The sequence below is a fragment of the Tachyglossus aculeatus genome, chromosome 11 (genome assembly GCF_015852505.1).
Source record: "Tachyglossus aculeatus isolate mTacAcu1 chromosome 11, mTacAcu1.pri, whole genome shotgun sequence".
Classification (NCBI taxonomy): domain Eukaryota; kingdom Metazoa; phylum Chordata; class Mammalia; order Monotremata; family Tachyglossidae; genus Tachyglossus; species Tachyglossus aculeatus.
The window spans coordinates 7,371,911-7,388,752 of record NC_052076.1 but is presented as its reverse complement, the minus strand read 5'-3'; the positions used below and the strand labels follow the sequence as shown (position 1 = coordinate 7,388,752).

Below are 16,842 nucleotides of genomic sequence, written 5' to 3'. Positions count from 1 at the left end.
AATCTGTAGTTCTCCGTCTGTCTCTCTTTTTTGTGTGTGTCTGTGTGTGTCTCCTCCTGAACATGAGCTTCCAGGAGACTCCTGCTCTGTCTGCTTTAACCCATGTGAGTCCAAAAAAGACACCACAAAACCATAGCGATCATAGTTCATCAGTTTAAGGAAAAAGGGGGGAAACACTGAGCCACCTGCACCGTGTCAAGGAGACAAGGGATAAGCACAGGCATGTTCGGGAAATGGCATGGAGCTGCAAATTGTTTTTCCATTCCAGAGCATCTGAATTTGGTGTGTTGGGGTGAGGCGGGCAGTCATCTTGTTTAGAAGCAATATAATGTGAACAAAGTCATGATATTAGAGAAGCAGCATGGTCTAGTGGAAAGAGCCTGGAGTCAGAGGACTGGAGTCTAATCCCAGCTCTGCCAGTTGCCTGCTCTGTGACCTTGGGCAAGTCACTTCACTTCTCTGGGCCTCAGTTTCCTCAGCTGTAAAATGAGGATTCAATTCCTGTTCCCCTTCCTACTTAGACTGTGAGCCCCCTGTGGGACAGGGACTGTGTCCAAACTGATTAACTTGTGTCTACCCCAGTGCTTTTTGAACAGTGCTTTACACATAGAAAGCACTAAACAAATACCATAATAAGAATATAATATTCCTTCTTTTGATTACAGTGGGGGAAAATGCAGCCTAAAACAGAGGAGGGATTGGGAAATATTTTCAAATCAGGGGACTGAGGAAAAAGAGAACAATAGGCGTAACTGTATTTGGCCAAGCAGAAACTGCAGTTTCAGTAACGTTGTTGAGAGTATGTTTATGTTTGTCTGGAGGTAGAGTTGTCAGGATGTACTGCCCGTATAGGCTCCAAATCAACGTGGATCATTTTCAGCCTTTGTCCAAACTAGACGTCCCAAATGACCTCTCATTTCTTGTACCGAAATGGAAACTCCCTGCCCCCCTCCCCCATCACCCCTAATTTTATTAGGTTGCTCTTACTAATTCTTTCTCTTTCCAGCGTGGATGGATTTGGGTTGAAAAGGCATCTGATGCCCTTCTGGATTGTATAAAGTTGCTGTACGTCATCCCAAGTGTTCAGCTGCCATAATGATGATTGTTGTTCTTGGCAGAAGGCCCTCCTCACATGAAAGCAGATGATGAAGAGAGCGTTGCCTCCCTCAGCACCGTACAAGATGAGACCCAGGATAGTTTCCAGTTGAACAACGGAACGCCAAGTCCTGCTTACCTCTTGCAAGGAGGATACATGTTAGCTGCCTCTTACTGGCCAAAGGTAAATTCAGAATGCCAACGCGGCAAGGTGATGAGTAGAGGCTTGAATGTATTTCCATGAAGGGGTAATACTCCCGAATATTGTAAAATGTGTTTTGGGGGCTTTTTTAAAATAGTATTTGTTAAGCGCTTACTTTGGGCCAGGGACTGTAATAAGAATAATAATAATTATGGTATTAAGTGCTTACTACATGCCAAGCACTGTTCTAAGCACTGGGATAGATACAAGGTAATCAGGTTGTCCCTAGTGGGGCTCACAGTCTTAATCTCCATTTTACAGATGTGGTAACTGAGGCACAGAGAAGTTAAGTGACTTTCCCAGGGTCACACAGCAGACAAGTGGCGGGGCTGAGATTAGAACCCACGTCGTCTGACTCACCAAGCCCATGCTCTTGCCGGGGTTTCAGCAGTTAAAGGAGGCATGCTGCCATTTTTGGAATTCTTACCGAGTTGGGAGCAGGGGTCCGTGGAAGTCCCAATAGCATGAGGTGGAACAACTTCTCTCACAGATGGTGGCACCAGAGGTCGGGGGAGGAGAGTAGTAGAGGACTCTCATAGCTGCTGTTTTCTCACCATTTAAAACTGCAGCTGGGAAAGCAAGACAAAAATCCATCACAAGTAGTGGTAGTCCCTTTTCTCTTTCCCACCCCTCACATTTTGAGAGTAGATGATCCGTTTTGAGTCCCAGGGAATTGTTCACCAAAATTCGATACCCTTCTATTTTGAATTGTCTCCCTGCCTTCTCAAAAATTCTTCACCCATTCATGAAAAGGACAGAATCTTGAGTGGCTCGAGACGGGAGCTGAGAGACTGCTCTAAGGAGAAATCTGGTGCAGAAGGACACAAAGGGTTATGAAATGCCTACATGTGAAGGCTGTCAATCAATGGTGTTGATTGAGTGCTTACTGTGAAAAACACTGTACTAAGCTCTTGGGAGAGAACAAGTGTTAGTCGACACGATCTCTTCTCTCAAGAAGCTTACAATAATAATAATTATGGTGTTTGTTATGCACTTACTATGTTCCAGGCACTGTATTAAGCACAGGGGTGGATACAAGCAAGTAGGGTTGGACACAGTCCCTGTCCCCCATGGGACTCACAGTCTTAATCCCTATTTTACAGATGAGGTAACTGAGGTCCAGAGAAGTGAAGTGACTTGCCTAAGGTCACACAGCAGACCCAGATACTAAAATAAATTACAAATCAGAAGGAACAGCAGGGTTTAGAGATATGCACATAAACACAGCGAGTTGCAGGGTAAAGACCTAAGTGTTCAGGTCATGCGGAAGTGCTGAATTAGCAGTTTGCAGGGGACAAAGGGTGGGGATATGAAAAATTAATCAGGGAAGACCTCCTGCAGGAAATGTGATTTCAGAGGCTCTCAGATGGGAAGAGCAGAGGTCTGCTGGATGTGGAAGGGGAGGAAATTCCAGGCAGAAGGAAGGGTGTGAGGGAGGGGTCAGAGAGACAGACAGAAACCAGGCACAGCATGGTAGGTTGGCTTGAGAGGAGCAGTGTGGGCGAGCTGGGTTGTAGTAGAAGAGGAGCAAGGGTAAATAGTGGGGAGGTGGCTGGCCGAGTGCCTTAAAGCTAATGGTCAGGAGTGTCCGCTTGATGAGAGGAATGAACAGCCATGGGGACACATGCACAGAATCTTGTTTTAGCAGAATTCTTCAGGCAGCAGAGTGAAATGTGCACTGGAGAAGGAAGACACTGGTGGTGAGAAGATCTTTGAGGAGGCTAATTCATTCAATTGCATTTCTTGAGTGCTTACTGTGTGCAGAGCACTGTACTAAGCGCTTGGGAAGTACCAGTTGGCAACATAATGGTAGAGTCGGGGTAGGACGAGGGCCTGGTCCAGCCTATCGGCAGTTGGGAGAAAAGAAAGAAGCAGACTGGAGAAGTCAGACAAGAAAAGCTACAGGATTCAGTGACGGACTAAATATGGGAGACTGAGAGCTGAAAGAGAGGGAGTCAAGGATCATGCCTAGGTTACGGGCTCGAGAGAAGGGGAGGATAATGGGGTCGTCAACTGTGATGGGGAAAGTTAGGTGGAGGAGAGGATTTGGGGGTGGGGGAAAGGGGAGTTGGGGATTCCTGCAGATCCAGTCTGAGGTTGGGCTGAGAGATTCAACTCCCGAGCAGAATGGGCTCTCAGAAATGGGTCTGAAAAGATAGCTCCAAAGGTCCGGCTCGATCCTCAAGGCACCCTTTCTTGTCTTCCTCCCCAGGATCGAGTGATGATCAACCGGCTGGATAGCATCTGCCAAACGGTCTTGAAAGGGAAGTGGCCTTCAGCGAGAAGGAATTACGACAGCAATACGGTGGCCTCTTTCTATACCACTAAACTCCTGGACAGCCCCGGGGCGGCCGCAGACTACAGCGAGCCTAGCGTTCTGACACCGCCAAGCGCAGGGGTCAGAGAAGAACACGATCAGTCGTCACAGATGTCAAAGGTGAAGAAGCATGTACGAGAAAAGGAGTTTACAGTGAAAATCAATGACGTATGTTTATTTTTATTGCTCTAGGACCTGATTGCGATTTGCGGTGTGCAGCATGCTTTTCCCGCAAGTGGCTGCCTGCTCTCACTCTTACTTCCTTTTCACACTCATTTTTGGGGATTCGAATCCGTTTTTCTTAAGATATTCCAAATAGAATCAAAGCCCTATGGATATGTTTCAATGGACACCCCCCCCGCCCCCCATTAAAATGGTTTCTCTCCATGAATTTCTAATCTAGATGCTTTCTTAAGCAGCCTGTTTGGTGCAATCTCTAACCGTCTGGTAGTTTTTCAACACGTCTCAGTGAGACAGGTCCTCGTGCATATGGCTGTGTGGAACGTTTTAGCATGCCCTGCTACCAATCGCACTTTGTTTTCATGTGCTTTTTAAGTGGTTATAGCTAAATCGATTGCCCAGGTTCCCAAACCCAATATAATCTTCCAAAACTCAACCTCTTCCCATGTAATTTGAGAGCAGACTGTAATATGCATTAATAGAATATGAATACGATCATAAGGGAGGCTTGCGCGTGAGCTAGAAATGTGGTTAAAATACCCTGGTGTTTCAGTTAAGGTATTAAAAAATGTAATTTTGAATTCATGTAAGGCGTCTATCACCTCGGATGACTCGAGGAAGGCCAGGTTTAATATTTTATGCTCGTTTTTCCTTACCCCCCCAGCCTTTGTAGGAGTAGAGTTCTCTTTTAAAGCCGAAAATCCTGAGTTATCAAGGAAATGGTTTTGTTTCTTAGAGGTTCATTAATTAACCCAGGCATTTGTTTAACAGGAAGGTGGCTTGAAGTTGACTTTTCAAAAGCAGGGGCTTTCTCAGAAAAGGCCATTTGAGAGTGAAGAAGGCACCTTGGGTCAACAGCAGTATCTAGCCCGCCTGCGAGAGCTCCAGAATGATTCAGAGACCAGCCTTGTCAATTTTCCAAAATCCATGCCAGTGTCAGGTAAATTATCTGATCACCTTAAGATTTTTCTTCCTAGCGCTTCTTAGGAAGATAGCCTGTTTCCTTCCTGTTTGGTCCTTGGCACCTGATTATATGCTTCAGCTCATGAAATATCAGTAGGTCTTCTAAACAAAACTGGTAAAATATCTGAACTTGAAAAGCCTTCTAATCCCCATGTAGGTGAGTCTCTAAAAGGGAGTCAGACATTAAGACAAATTCAGCAGGGGAAAATTTCAGCCATGAATCCTTTCAAAATGTGATCCTCACAGTTGATAGCAATAAAGATAATAAACCCATCAATAAAAGAATGAAGGATAAACTCTACCTATCGGTGTTGATGTTGAAACTCTACTCCTGTTTTTTTCTGGGATCCCTTTGTTTTAGTCTTCTGAGGTTCAGGAGCCAAAGTGATTCGTGTTGTCATTTCCGTCAAAAGTTCCTCCCTTTGAACTTTGAATCTCTTACCATGCATTAGCATTACTTTACTAATGGTACCGACTGTGTTCCCAAGGTCTCTTAGTAGTGATCCTGTCTTACCTTTGACTGTGAAGTGGCTCAGTGATATCTCTGTATGGAATATTGGATGAAACATCTGCGGTGTATCCAAATTGCCTTTTTCAAAAAAATGGTATTTGTTAAGTGCTTACTATGTGCTCGGCACTATACTAAGCGGTGGATAGATACAAACTGATCAGGTTGGACAAAGTCCGTGTCCCACATGGGGCTAACAATCCCAGTGCCCGTTTTACAAATGAGATAACTGAAGCACAGAGAAGTTAAATGACTTTCCCAAGGTCACACAGAAGAGAAGCGATGGAGCTGGGGTTAGAACCCAGGTCTTCTGACTCCCAGACGTGTGCTCATTCCACTGAACAGTCCAGCTGCCTTTCTGGGGATTAAGGATTACCACTGCCTTCTGGACCCTCTGAAACTTGCTTCCACATTATTCAAAGGGAGAAGTTGGGCTTCTTAACTTGGTGTTCCCTTGCTCATCATTTGATATCATAATGCTTAGGAGCAGAATTCATTGCAATGCTCTTATCATCAGTGCAGTGCATTAGATGGGTTAGGGTTATCCAGGTATAGTGGTTTATTAGTTTGGGGGTTGATTTTTTGGTCCACAGCGCTGTGGTTACCCTCCAAGCGTTTGACAATCATTTACATGTTTTCCATGAGGATGTTTACCAACTTCTGGATTTGTGCCTCGAGAAGTTGTAGCAACGTGGCTCAGTGGAAAGAGCGCGGGCTTTGGAGTCAGAGGTCGTGGTTTCAAATCCCAGCTCCGCCCATTGTCAGCTGTGTGACTTTGGGCAAGTCACTTAACTTCTCTGGGCCTCAATTCCCTCATCTGTAAAATGGGATTTAAGACTGTGAGCCCCCCGTGGGACAACCAGATCACTTTGTAACCTCCCCAGTGCTTAGAACAGTGCTTTGCACATAGTAAACGCTTAATAAATGCCATCATTATTATTATTATTATTATTATCTTCTCTCACTACTGGGTCACCACTGCACTTGGATTTGCACCCTTTATTCACCCCTCCCTCAGCCGCACAGCACTTTTGTACATATCCGTAATTTATTTATATTTAGGTCTCCCCCTCTGGACTGTAAGCTCGTTGTGGGCAGAGAACGTACCTACCAGCTCCATTATATTGTACACTCTCCCCATTGCTTTAGTACAGTCCTCTGCCCACAGTAAGCACTTAGTAAGTATGATTGAATGATTGGTAGAGTTTCGTAGTGGCCCAGAAGTATCGTCTATGCCAGCTTCTGGGCCCCTTGTTCGTTCTTGAGTTTGGCTGTATAAAATAGGGTGATTAGGACAATTTATTAGAGAGCATTGATTTACTCCACTGGTGATGGGGGAATGTGCCAGACAAGGTCGATTCATTTTGACACATCTGACCGTGCCAAGCCGCGGTATCCTTAGGATGGGAATGAATTTTTCACCGAGGCCAACCTTGCTAAGTAAGAGCCAGGCCTTAGGACTATTGATTGTGTCAAATGCTTATGTGAGATTGATGAAAATAGTCTCAACCTTTTGATTCTATTCCATGTACTTCTCTGGATCCAAAATGCAGACCCTATCCTCTGCCACATTATGGTTTAACAACAAATTATGATTTTGAGAGAATCCTGTTAATCAGTGTTCAAAGACCAGTGCAGAAACATCCTAGCTAGGACCATACAAACGGTAGAAATCACCGCTAGATCAGTGAAATTCCTCGGTAGCATCTGCAGACTGCTTTCTTTGCAGTATAAGATTGAACATTCACATTCTTCCCAAATCTTCAGTCCTGCCCAGAGCATATCTAAAATTTTGAGTCCAAGGCAAGTTTCACTACCTTCCACCTCACCGCCATTTGGTGACTGAATGACTATACAGTACAGGAAGGTAACATTTAGAATGTACATGAATATACAAAACATTCTGTAAAGGATCCATAGGTTCTGACCAGGGTCTTTGTTCCATTTATCTCAAACCATTGCAAATCCCAAATTCACACATTGCTTTTATGTGGCCGGCATTTTATAACTTTGATCAATCAATCATATTTAATGAGTGCTCACTATATGCAGAGCTCTGTACTAAGCACTTGGGAGAGTACAATACAACAGAATTAGCAGACACATTCCCTGCCTATAAGGAGTGGGAAAGGTGTTCTGGTTTGTGTCACTCAGTGGAATACAGCTCTTCAGAGTTTGAGGCAATCTTTATCAGGGGCCACATAACAATTGGACGAACTAGGCAATTCGTAGGGGTCTTTGAGGGGGCAATCACAGCCCATCAAACAGTGTCAATCAGTTGGTTAATTCATGGTATTTACTGAACGCCTAATGAGTGCAAAACATTGGTCTAACCTCTTGGGAGAGTACACCAGAAGCTAAACAAAACAAAAATCTGGGTTCTAATCCCAGCTCCTCTACTTGTCAGCTGTAACCTGACAAATAGAGAAGCAGCGTGGCTCAGTGGAAAGAGCCCGGGCTTTGGAGTCAGAGGTCACGGGTTCGAATCCCGGCTCTGCCACATGTCTGCTGTGTGACCTTGGGCAAGTCACTTAACTTCTCTGAGCCTCAGTTACCTCATCTGTAAAATGGGGATTAAGACTGTGAGCCCCACGTGGGACAACTTGATCACCTTGTATCCCCCCCAGCACTTAGAACAGTGCTCTGCACATAGTAAGTGCTGAACAAATGCCATCATTATTATTATTAACCTTGAGTGAGTCACTTCACTTCTTGTGCCTCAGTTCCTTCATCTGTAAAATGAGGGTTAAGACTGTATGCCCTACGTGGGACATGGATCGTGTCCAACCTGACTAGATTGTATGTACCCCAGAGCTTAGTACAGTGCCTGGCACAAAAAAAAAAAATGACAACAAAAGAATACATTCCCTGTCTTTTAGGAGCATATGGTTTCCCTCCTCTATACCCTTCTTCTTCCATCCTTCTGTCCCTTCAATACTCCCAACAGTGTAAGAGTTTTTTCCTGGCATGGAACCTCCAGGTGCCTGTGATCCCGAGAGATCCAAGGACTGGATTTTGGGGGTTCTTGTGGGGTCCACTGCCCAAGGAGCCTTTCAGCCAGCTGTTAAAGTGGTCTGGGTCTACAGAGAGAACAGTCATCAGTCTCAGACAGAGAGGTGGGGCTTAATTTTCACATAATAACACGAATCACTACCATAAATACGATTGATTGATTGATTGATTGATCTCAGGCTTTTCTCCGGCAGAGTGAACCCCTGTGATCTGGAGATGATGAAATGTTTTGAGTTTCTGTTGGGTTTTTGTTTTTTTTTTTTTTGCTGTAAGAATGGTGAACTACTTACAGAGATGTCTTGGTCCTTTGGAAACTATTATTTTTCATTCTAACAAAGCTGTAGATTAATTTATAATAATTAGCATTTACCTTGTAAGTAGATAGAAGTAATTGGGAAAACCACCACTGAAGGATTGTGGTTAATAACTTATCTACCAGTGTAATTTGGGGGGGTACTTGTTGCCGTAAAATCTAATGTACTTTCATTTATGGAGCAGGTTCAAACAAGACAATTGCTTCTTTCATTTCATAAGAAACTCTTTACTCCGTGAAGAAGGTTGGTTTTGTTATCCCCATTTGTCAGATTCATAACCTGAAGCAGATCTTCGTTGTTGTTTTTTTAAGGTCACAGAGCAATTCAAAGAATATCAGATAAAAATGATTGAAGCTCCCCTCTCTACTTTTACAGTCTATAAGGTTCAGCCTGCCTAACATCGTATTTGACTGAATACATAATTTGCAGTTAAGGAAAAAATTAAGTTTGCAATACAAGGCTTTGCTAAAGTTTTCGTGTATATTTCTGCTGAGGAATAAGGTGTGAGTTTTCAGTCTGAGAATCATTAATATTTGGATTTCAAAAATGAAAATTAGCCAATTTAGAAAGGTCTCTCTTGAATGTTTTTTGATTGGGTCCAGAGCGTGACTTTGCCTCACTAATCATTTTGCTTTCTTAACTCAATTAGGTACTTCCAGTCAATTAACTGTTAGTGCTAATGGAGTAATATTAGATAACCAGCCCCTGGTCAAAAAGAGGCGCGGAAGAAGGAAGAATGTGGAGAGAGTTAACATCCTCTTTTTAAACAGAAATAAACCTCCTAATCATGTAAGTACATTCAAATGCCATCTCTGAGTATCTCTTAGTCCCTAATCATGAGCAACCTTTATCAGCGTAAAGTACTTAGTATTTTTCTATTAGGGGAATGCTTAATATGGAGATGAATATAGGCTGTAGCAGTAATTTAAAACAAAAACTGAATTGCTGCATTAAAACTAACAGGGTATTGCAGCCCATGAGAATGAATGTTAGGGAAATGTGAGTTCTGGTCCGTTTTGCCCCCCACTCCCTCCCCCTTGGTCCTCACTCTGCAGTTCGGGAACCAAAACCTTTTTGGGTCAACATATGCAGAATTATTAAAGAACTTGGTGGATTTTTCTTGGATGTGTCATGTTTCCACAGATAACTCCAGGCACTGGCACCTCCCAGGTCGTTCCAGGCATAAACCCAGCATTGTCTTACCCTCATGCTCAAGGGATGCTGGATGTCGAAAGTCCAGTTCCGGTTATTAGTCTGAAAGATGGGATGAGGCTGGCAGGTGACGATGCACCCAAAAGGAAGGATTTGGAAAAGTGGCTTAAGGAACACCCGGGTTATGTGGAAGATTTAGGAGCATTTATTCCTGTGAGTGTGTTTTTCCTTTCCTTTCTTTTCAATTTGTGAAGTGCGTGCGTGTGTGTATGTGTGTGTATTTTGCTTTTTTAAAAATTGGACTTCCTGGCAGAAATACCTGTTTTTATAGTTCATAGAAATAGTGTTTTCCTTTTCCTTTCATTTTTGTCCTGGTGGCCAGAGCCATCTTTTTTCAATTTATACTTCTCCTTTGCTTTTTAAAAATAATATCTCTATAAGTATTGTTTTTAAGGGAGTTTGTCGTTTGATTGATATCTTTATTTTTCCTGCCTCTGTGGCTCTAGTATTTTTCCTTTCCCCTTATATGCTATTAAGGTTGCTCCATAATTTCTGATGGGGTTTATTTTGAGATTTTTTTTTTGAGGGAGTGAGAATTGCAAGTATTATTAGTTAAGCCGTCAGAAGCATTTCTTGAATGCCTGGTGCATGCGGAATCCTATATCAAATTTTTGAAGATGTGCAGTAGAGTTAGTAGAAATGATTGTTGTTCTAAAAGAGTTTGCAAACCAGTGAGGGAAACAGACACTAAAATAATTTACAAAAAGGAAATAATAACTCCGTGTCAGGCGGTCAAATAATGTGTTGAAATAGATCAATACTTTGTAATATCCTTTGACTATAAATCAATAAATTATCAAACTGCCTTTTTTGAGTTTTCATTAATGTTTTTTCCCTATCCTGTTAAACATCCTAGAGAATGCAGCTTCATGATGGGAGACCTAAACAGAAAAGACATCGTTGCAGAAACCCCAACAAATTGGATATCAATAGTCTCACAGGAGAAGAACGTGTCCAGCTGATTAATAGAAGAAATGCCAGAAAGGTATTTAGTTACCTAATGTTCTTCAAGTCTACTCAGTGCCTCATTTCAGTGAAAAATGGAGATTATTTTTAAGTGCTTTAGAGGTAGAACTCTGCACAAAGAACATTACATGAAGCCTTCCTAGACGCACAGGTATTTGAAGTGGAAAGGACCTCATAGGTCAGGTCACTGGCCTGGGTTGCTGAATAAAATGGGAGGAGAAAAATGGCTCTGTGAGTAAAAGTGGCCAATTTTAATTGTAAACAGCCTGAAATTCTAAGAAAAATGCTGGGGCTAAGCTGGAAAGTCATTCATTTTCAGCCGTGTGCCTGTGTAGAATGTTCTTTGTTGGTACATACAATCACTGAGATTCAAACAGATCTATTCTCCTTAGTCCTAGAGACCAATAGAAGGCCATTGTTCATCAGTTTATGCTGATGCTGGCCAATCTTCACGTTGTTGCTTACACCAATTGGCTCTATTGATTTTGTATGATTTTCATGAAACTTGTGTAAATTTTCAGGAGACAAAGAATTTCCGCAATTTAATGTGGTTTACCCTATTCAGTTATTCCAGAGACCATTATACTAGTTACATAATGGCACTCACTTCTCATTGGTAATTTCCTCCAACTCTGTATCCTCAGTATCATCCTGGGTTTAGGTTTAGGTACTGACCACTAGATGAAAATACCACCCCATGGTAGAGTCCTGAGATTCTGTCATGAAAAAGTTGAGGAAACGGAGAAGGTGAGCGAAACTGGCAAGAGATAAAGTGAGGAACCAAAGGAGATTAAGATAACAGGAGAGAAACTTACCTCATGGGTAACTGGAGAACATTAGACAGAGAGATAGAAGAAGATAGTACTTAGAAAGGCAGATAAGGAAAAGAGAAAATCGACTTTATTCCACCAAGAAACAGTATTTTTTGTCAGGTAGAATCTGTGGGGCATTGTAGTTGTGGGGACAGAAAGGCCTCTTCGGACCCTGAAGAAGCGTTTAAAGGGTTGGATTTATTAATTCACCTGATTGTGCCATTTTTGAAAAAGAAGACAACTTAAAAATCATCATCATCATCATCATCAATCGTATTTATTGAGCACTTACTATGTGCAGAGCACTGTACTAAGCGCTTGGGAAGTACAAATTGGCAACATATAGAGACAGTCCCTACCCAACAGTGGGCTCACAGTCTAAAGGAGGGAGACAGAGAACAAAACCAAACATACTAACAAAATAAAATAAATAGAATAGATATGTACAAATAAAATAAATAAATAAATAGAGTAATAAATATGTACAAACATATATACATATTTAGTGGCAGTGGACCCTATCTTGGATGGAGTTTTTAAACCAACCCCTAATATTCTGTATTTTGTAGTTTTGAGGAGTTGATTTATCTTTCTCAGTATTTGGGTCAGTAATACTCCAGCAACTCTCAAGGTCTCTGGTTGACTTTTAGTGCAGTACACCGTTGTACTAGCTTTTAAATTATGCGTACGTGGTCTTATGGGGAAATGAAGGGGAGCAAGCATATCAGAAAAGCCACAATAAGAACAGTAATTATCATTATTATTACAGTATCTTTTAAGTGCTATGTGACGAGGACTGTTGTCACTGGGGTAGATACAACCCAGTCAGGTCAGATACAGTCCCCGTCCCACAGGGGGCTTACAGTTTGAATAGGAGGGAGAAATCCCCATTTTACAGATGAGATCAATGAAAGTGTCACTTGCTATATTTGGGGTCCAAAACTCTGCTTTTCCATTACAGGTGGGAGGCGCGTTTGCTCCTCCTTTGAAGGATCTGTGTAGATTCTTGAAAGAAAATCCTGAGTATGGAGTAGCACCTGAATGGGGAGACGTGGTCAAGCAGTCTGTGAGTACTTGAGTTTAGGCAGTGATGCCATCCATCTTGTTTAAGATTTAAGTCATAGCGCCTTTCTCTTCAGTCCAGGCAAGTTCAGACCGAAAATTTATACCGGGGAAAGAAATCCGGCGGCGGGGGGAGATTGTAATTCAGAATCGTCGTCCCCCAACAGTCCATGCAAATGTCCTCAAAGTTGGCCGTCTCCGCGTTGGCCCTTGTCAAATAACAATGTGGCGTTTTGTCCATCCCCTGAGTCCGCAGCGTCAGAAAGGGGGTGAAACTCACTCGGCACAGTACTTCCTCTGATTTCCGCCCCGGGGCTAGGGGAACAGATGCCTCCGTTATTAATCCAGGATTTGTTTGTTTCAGGGCTTTCTTCCTGAAAGCATGTTTGACCGTATTCTCACTGGTCCCGTTGTGCGAGAAGAAGTGAGCAGGAGGGGGAGGCGGCCCAAAAGCGAAATTGCAAAGGCCGCGGCGGCGGCGGCTGCCACGGCAGCCAATGTATCGGGCAACCCTCTACTAGCCAACGGACTCCTCCCCGGGGTGGACCTGTCAACTCTCCAGGCCTTACAACAAAACCTGCAAAACCTGCAGTCCCTGCAAGTGACTGCAGGCCTGATGGGAATGCCCGCCAACCTGTCTTCCGGAAGAGAAGGGAAAAGCATGGCTGCTATGTTTCCGATGCTCCTCTCGGGGATGGCCGGATTACCAAACTTGCTGGGCATGGGGGGGCTCCTGACCAAGCCCAAGGAGCCCGGCTCAGAAGAGAAAAAGGGCAACGACTCGAAGGAGCCAGAAGGCCGGAAAGACAGGACAGAAAGCCAAAATGCCGATAACGGCGGGGAAAACTCCGTGTCAAGTTCGCCTTCAACGTCCTCCGCCGCTGCGCTAAATGCCGCCGCGGCTGCCAACCCTTTAGCTCTTAACCCGTTACTGTTATCCAATATACTTTATCCAGGGATGCTTCTCACTCCAGGCCTTAATCTTCATATCCCAGCTTTGTCTCAAACCAATATTTTTGATGTACAGAACAGCAAAAACAGTGACTTGGGCGCCAGCAAGCCTGTGGAGGAAAAGGAGGAAGATTCCAGGGTGAGAGATCGGGAGGACAAAGGGGGAACCGCCCCAGGTTCTCTCCACGAAAACAGCACAGATGAGGGTTCAGAGAAAGCAGATGCTTCATCTGGATCCGACAGTACGTCGTCATCCTCTGAGGATTCAGATTCTAGCAATGAAGACTGACTCCCCTCCCCGCCCCCCCAGACTCTGCACTTAAATTATGAACTGATTTTGAATTTATTCTTTAATTATTTCATTGTAAATACCCCAGTGTCGAGTGCATCAATAATTTACTGACCGAACATTTCAGTATTTGTTTAGAAGTGCAAACTGCTTTCAGAGACGTTTTGCATGTAATATTTCTTGAGATTCCTAAGTTTCTGAACTTGTATGTACTATCAAATACACAATGGTGTAAAATTACAACAAAAAGGCATTATAATTTTGTTGGGGGGTTAATTTTATGGAAATTATGCTCAAGAAGAGCTGTATATTTAATATATTTGCAGTGAACACAGAATACTTTATGCATATTATTGATTTAATTTGAATATAGTTTTACAGCCTCCTTGACACTTATAATTTACAGATCAAAACTCAGCAATAATTTGGGCAGCTAATGAATGTCATGAAAGCTGTAGAATCTACATCACCATCCATTGCTTTAATTACATGAAATGCTCTAGTGTTGTGATGCACTGCTGATGTTTCCAAAATTCAGGTACAAGCGTGTTTAAAAGAAGAGAAAAGTTTCCCAATCAGCCAATTAAACTGGCTATCTGTTACCTCAGCTGAGTTAGTTTAGGAAGTTTACATTCGTTTCTAATTCTCTACTTGTTTTCAGGGTTTTAAAAAAACACATCCCGTACACCATTTTAATCTGGCAAAGAGATACGACTCGCTTTTGCTCAGTCTAAACTCTCTATTTGATTTCACTGAAGGCAAGTCAGCCTAAAAAAAAAAAAATCCTCTGTCAGCTGACTTCTCACGTGGTGGTTATCTTCAATGTAAACTTTTCCAAAAAGTTTGGGTTCCTTCCGGAAAACCACGTCTAGGTTTTAAGTAGCGTCTGTTCTCTCGGTTCAAAAGAGGCAAACTCGGTAAGTGCCGTTGAAGAGAACTTTCAGCATTGCATACTTCATGTAAAAGAAACGTGTTTGTTTGCTTTGTGTAGATTTCTATTTGTGTTTTGTGTCATGGAAACCTCCCGAAATGACCAGATAATAGTGGTAAAGAGAAAAACTCATTGTCTAAATTCATTTTTAGTGTTTTTAGATTTAATCAGACTAAACGTTGCCCAGAAGCAGTGTTGGGTTATCAGTTCATATAAAATATGCTGAGTTGCCCTGTTTGAAATGCACTTTGAATAGTAACAAAAGGAAATACAAATCCCCGTCAACCGAAACGGAGCCCAAGGCTTCTGTTTGTCCTTAGAAGACCCCTTTACTCTAAAACATCCGTCCGGTATTTGGTGTGTGATTTGACTCCTTCTGCTGAAGCTGCTATTACTCTGACATGGTAGAGGTCCAGGTTCACACTCAAACAGATCCAAATTTATTGGGACTGAAATTGAGTTTAGGCAGCGTCTGAGGTCCGAGAAGAGGTGAATGTTGGTACGAGTGTAAGTCGATGACAGACTCTGCAAAGGGATAAATTGGAGGTGGATAAAACGTCACCGACGAAATAAGCCCCTGTATGTTTTGATGTCGTTCTGTTGCTCGCGTATACAGGGAACCGTATTGGATTTTATTCAGACCTTTACCGATGTGTTGTATGTTTCCATGTACAAGATAACTAAACCCCAGGATTGGAACAGGGGTATTGTTCGTGGGTCCGCAGAACCATATCTTTGGTTCCATTGGGTTTTTGTGTTGTTTGCCATCTTTTCCCGCAATAGTCTTTTAATTTGATGACCCTTTATGCAATCTCTTAGCAATAGTGACTATTATACCCTGCCAAGGAAAGGGAATAGCAATTATTCATCATGAAAGGATATCTTGCATATTCAATATGTTTCCCTTTGCAGTATTGCACTTTTGTTTGACTAGAGTACACCGATGAAATAGCCAAAGTTTTTCAAACACAATTATTAACTTAGTTTGCCGATGGAGTATTTCAACACCATCAGTCCCCCCCCCAAACCCACCCTCCTTATGTCTTCCCCACCTCCTTCTTGCCATCTCCTCCTCTCCTCTCCAGCCCTCCCACCATGAAAAAAGTCCTAAAACTTGTCGCTAGAACCTAATTTATATCGAATTTATGAGATAAAGTATTTTCCTAATTATGGTCGAGTGAGTTTGGTTAACATCCTAGTGATTCTCTTTCTGTGTAATAAGGCAATTACAGTTTTCAAAGCGTTAAAGCTAATATCAACTCTGAACATAGTCTATTGGGTTTCAAGACGTATTTTTCAATCGGTATCAATTGGGGGAAAAGTTGTTTAGTCGTCAGCTAAACGAGCAAAAGTGGTTGTATAAAGTTATGGGTTCTGAGGAAAATTCAGTAGAATTACACTAATACTGAAGTTACCGTTGAAAAGATATCCAAGTGTGTGTTGGTAGTTACTAAAAGAAGTATAGCTGTTATTGCCTTGTATTTATATCCCTTGTTTCAGCCTTCATGATCTGAGTCTTAGTCCAGTTTTTCTTTTGGACATTTGCAATATTTGCCAGTTGTGTTCTGTGTAGTCTGAATTTGCTTTCTGTAGTTGAACAAGCGTCTTAAAAAGTCATTTGTAATTTATTGAATTACTTTCTATGATGTTCTATAGAGCAAATGGAAGTTTAATTATTTTTTATTAAACATATTCTTTGACTACCCATGATGTCAGCCTCTGTAAATGACAGTAATTATTTTTAATTGCATTCATTATCCAGACTCATGTTATTTCAGTCACCAAAAGGGACCACCCAGGCATCAGTTTTAAGAAGCAAAGGTTTAGAAGATGCAACCCCTCACCATACCTCACCGAGACGTCTTACTTTGTGCCATATACACCTATGAGCTGAGAGTAAGTAGGCTAATGTCGACCCGTTTTTACAGTGAAATCTCGTTAATGATACCCCAGTATTCCAGAATTTGTAATATCATGACCCCCTTGCTGCCTGTCTTTGCTTTCGCTTCTGCTGTCAAAGAAAGGGAG

General features: G+C 42.4%; 1 protein-coding gene across 4 annotated transcripts in view; it reads left to right on the top strand.

The window, feature by feature from the left end:
- Nucleotides 1-16,519, top strand: part of CHD9 (chromodomain helicase DNA binding protein 9) — a 202,389-nt gene extending 185,870 nt beyond the window's left edge. For 3 of the 4 annotated variants that reach the window (XM_038753971.1, XM_038753974.1, XM_038753972.1), the window contains 8 exons: nt 1,119-1,279; nt 3,510-3,782; nt 4,566-4,734; nt 9,241-9,380; nt 9,735-9,956; nt 10,660-10,788; nt 12,543-12,647; nt 13,008-16,519. In XM_038753971.1, coding sequence (XP_038609899.1) covers nt 1,119-1,279; nt 3,510-3,782; nt 4,566-4,734; nt 9,241-9,380; nt 9,735-9,956; nt 10,660-10,788; nt 12,543-12,647; nt 13,008-13,883 — 2,075 coding nt within the window. In that variant the 3' untranslated portion in view covers nt 13,884-16,519. The remainder of the gene's footprint in view (nt 1-1,118; nt 1,280-3,509; nt 3,783-4,565; nt 4,735-9,240; nt 9,381-9,734; nt 9,957-10,659; nt 10,789-12,542; nt 12,648-13,007) is intronic. The other variant, XM_038753973.1, reaches the window with a different exon arrangement.
- Nucleotides 16,520-16,842: the final 323 nt, after the last annotated feature.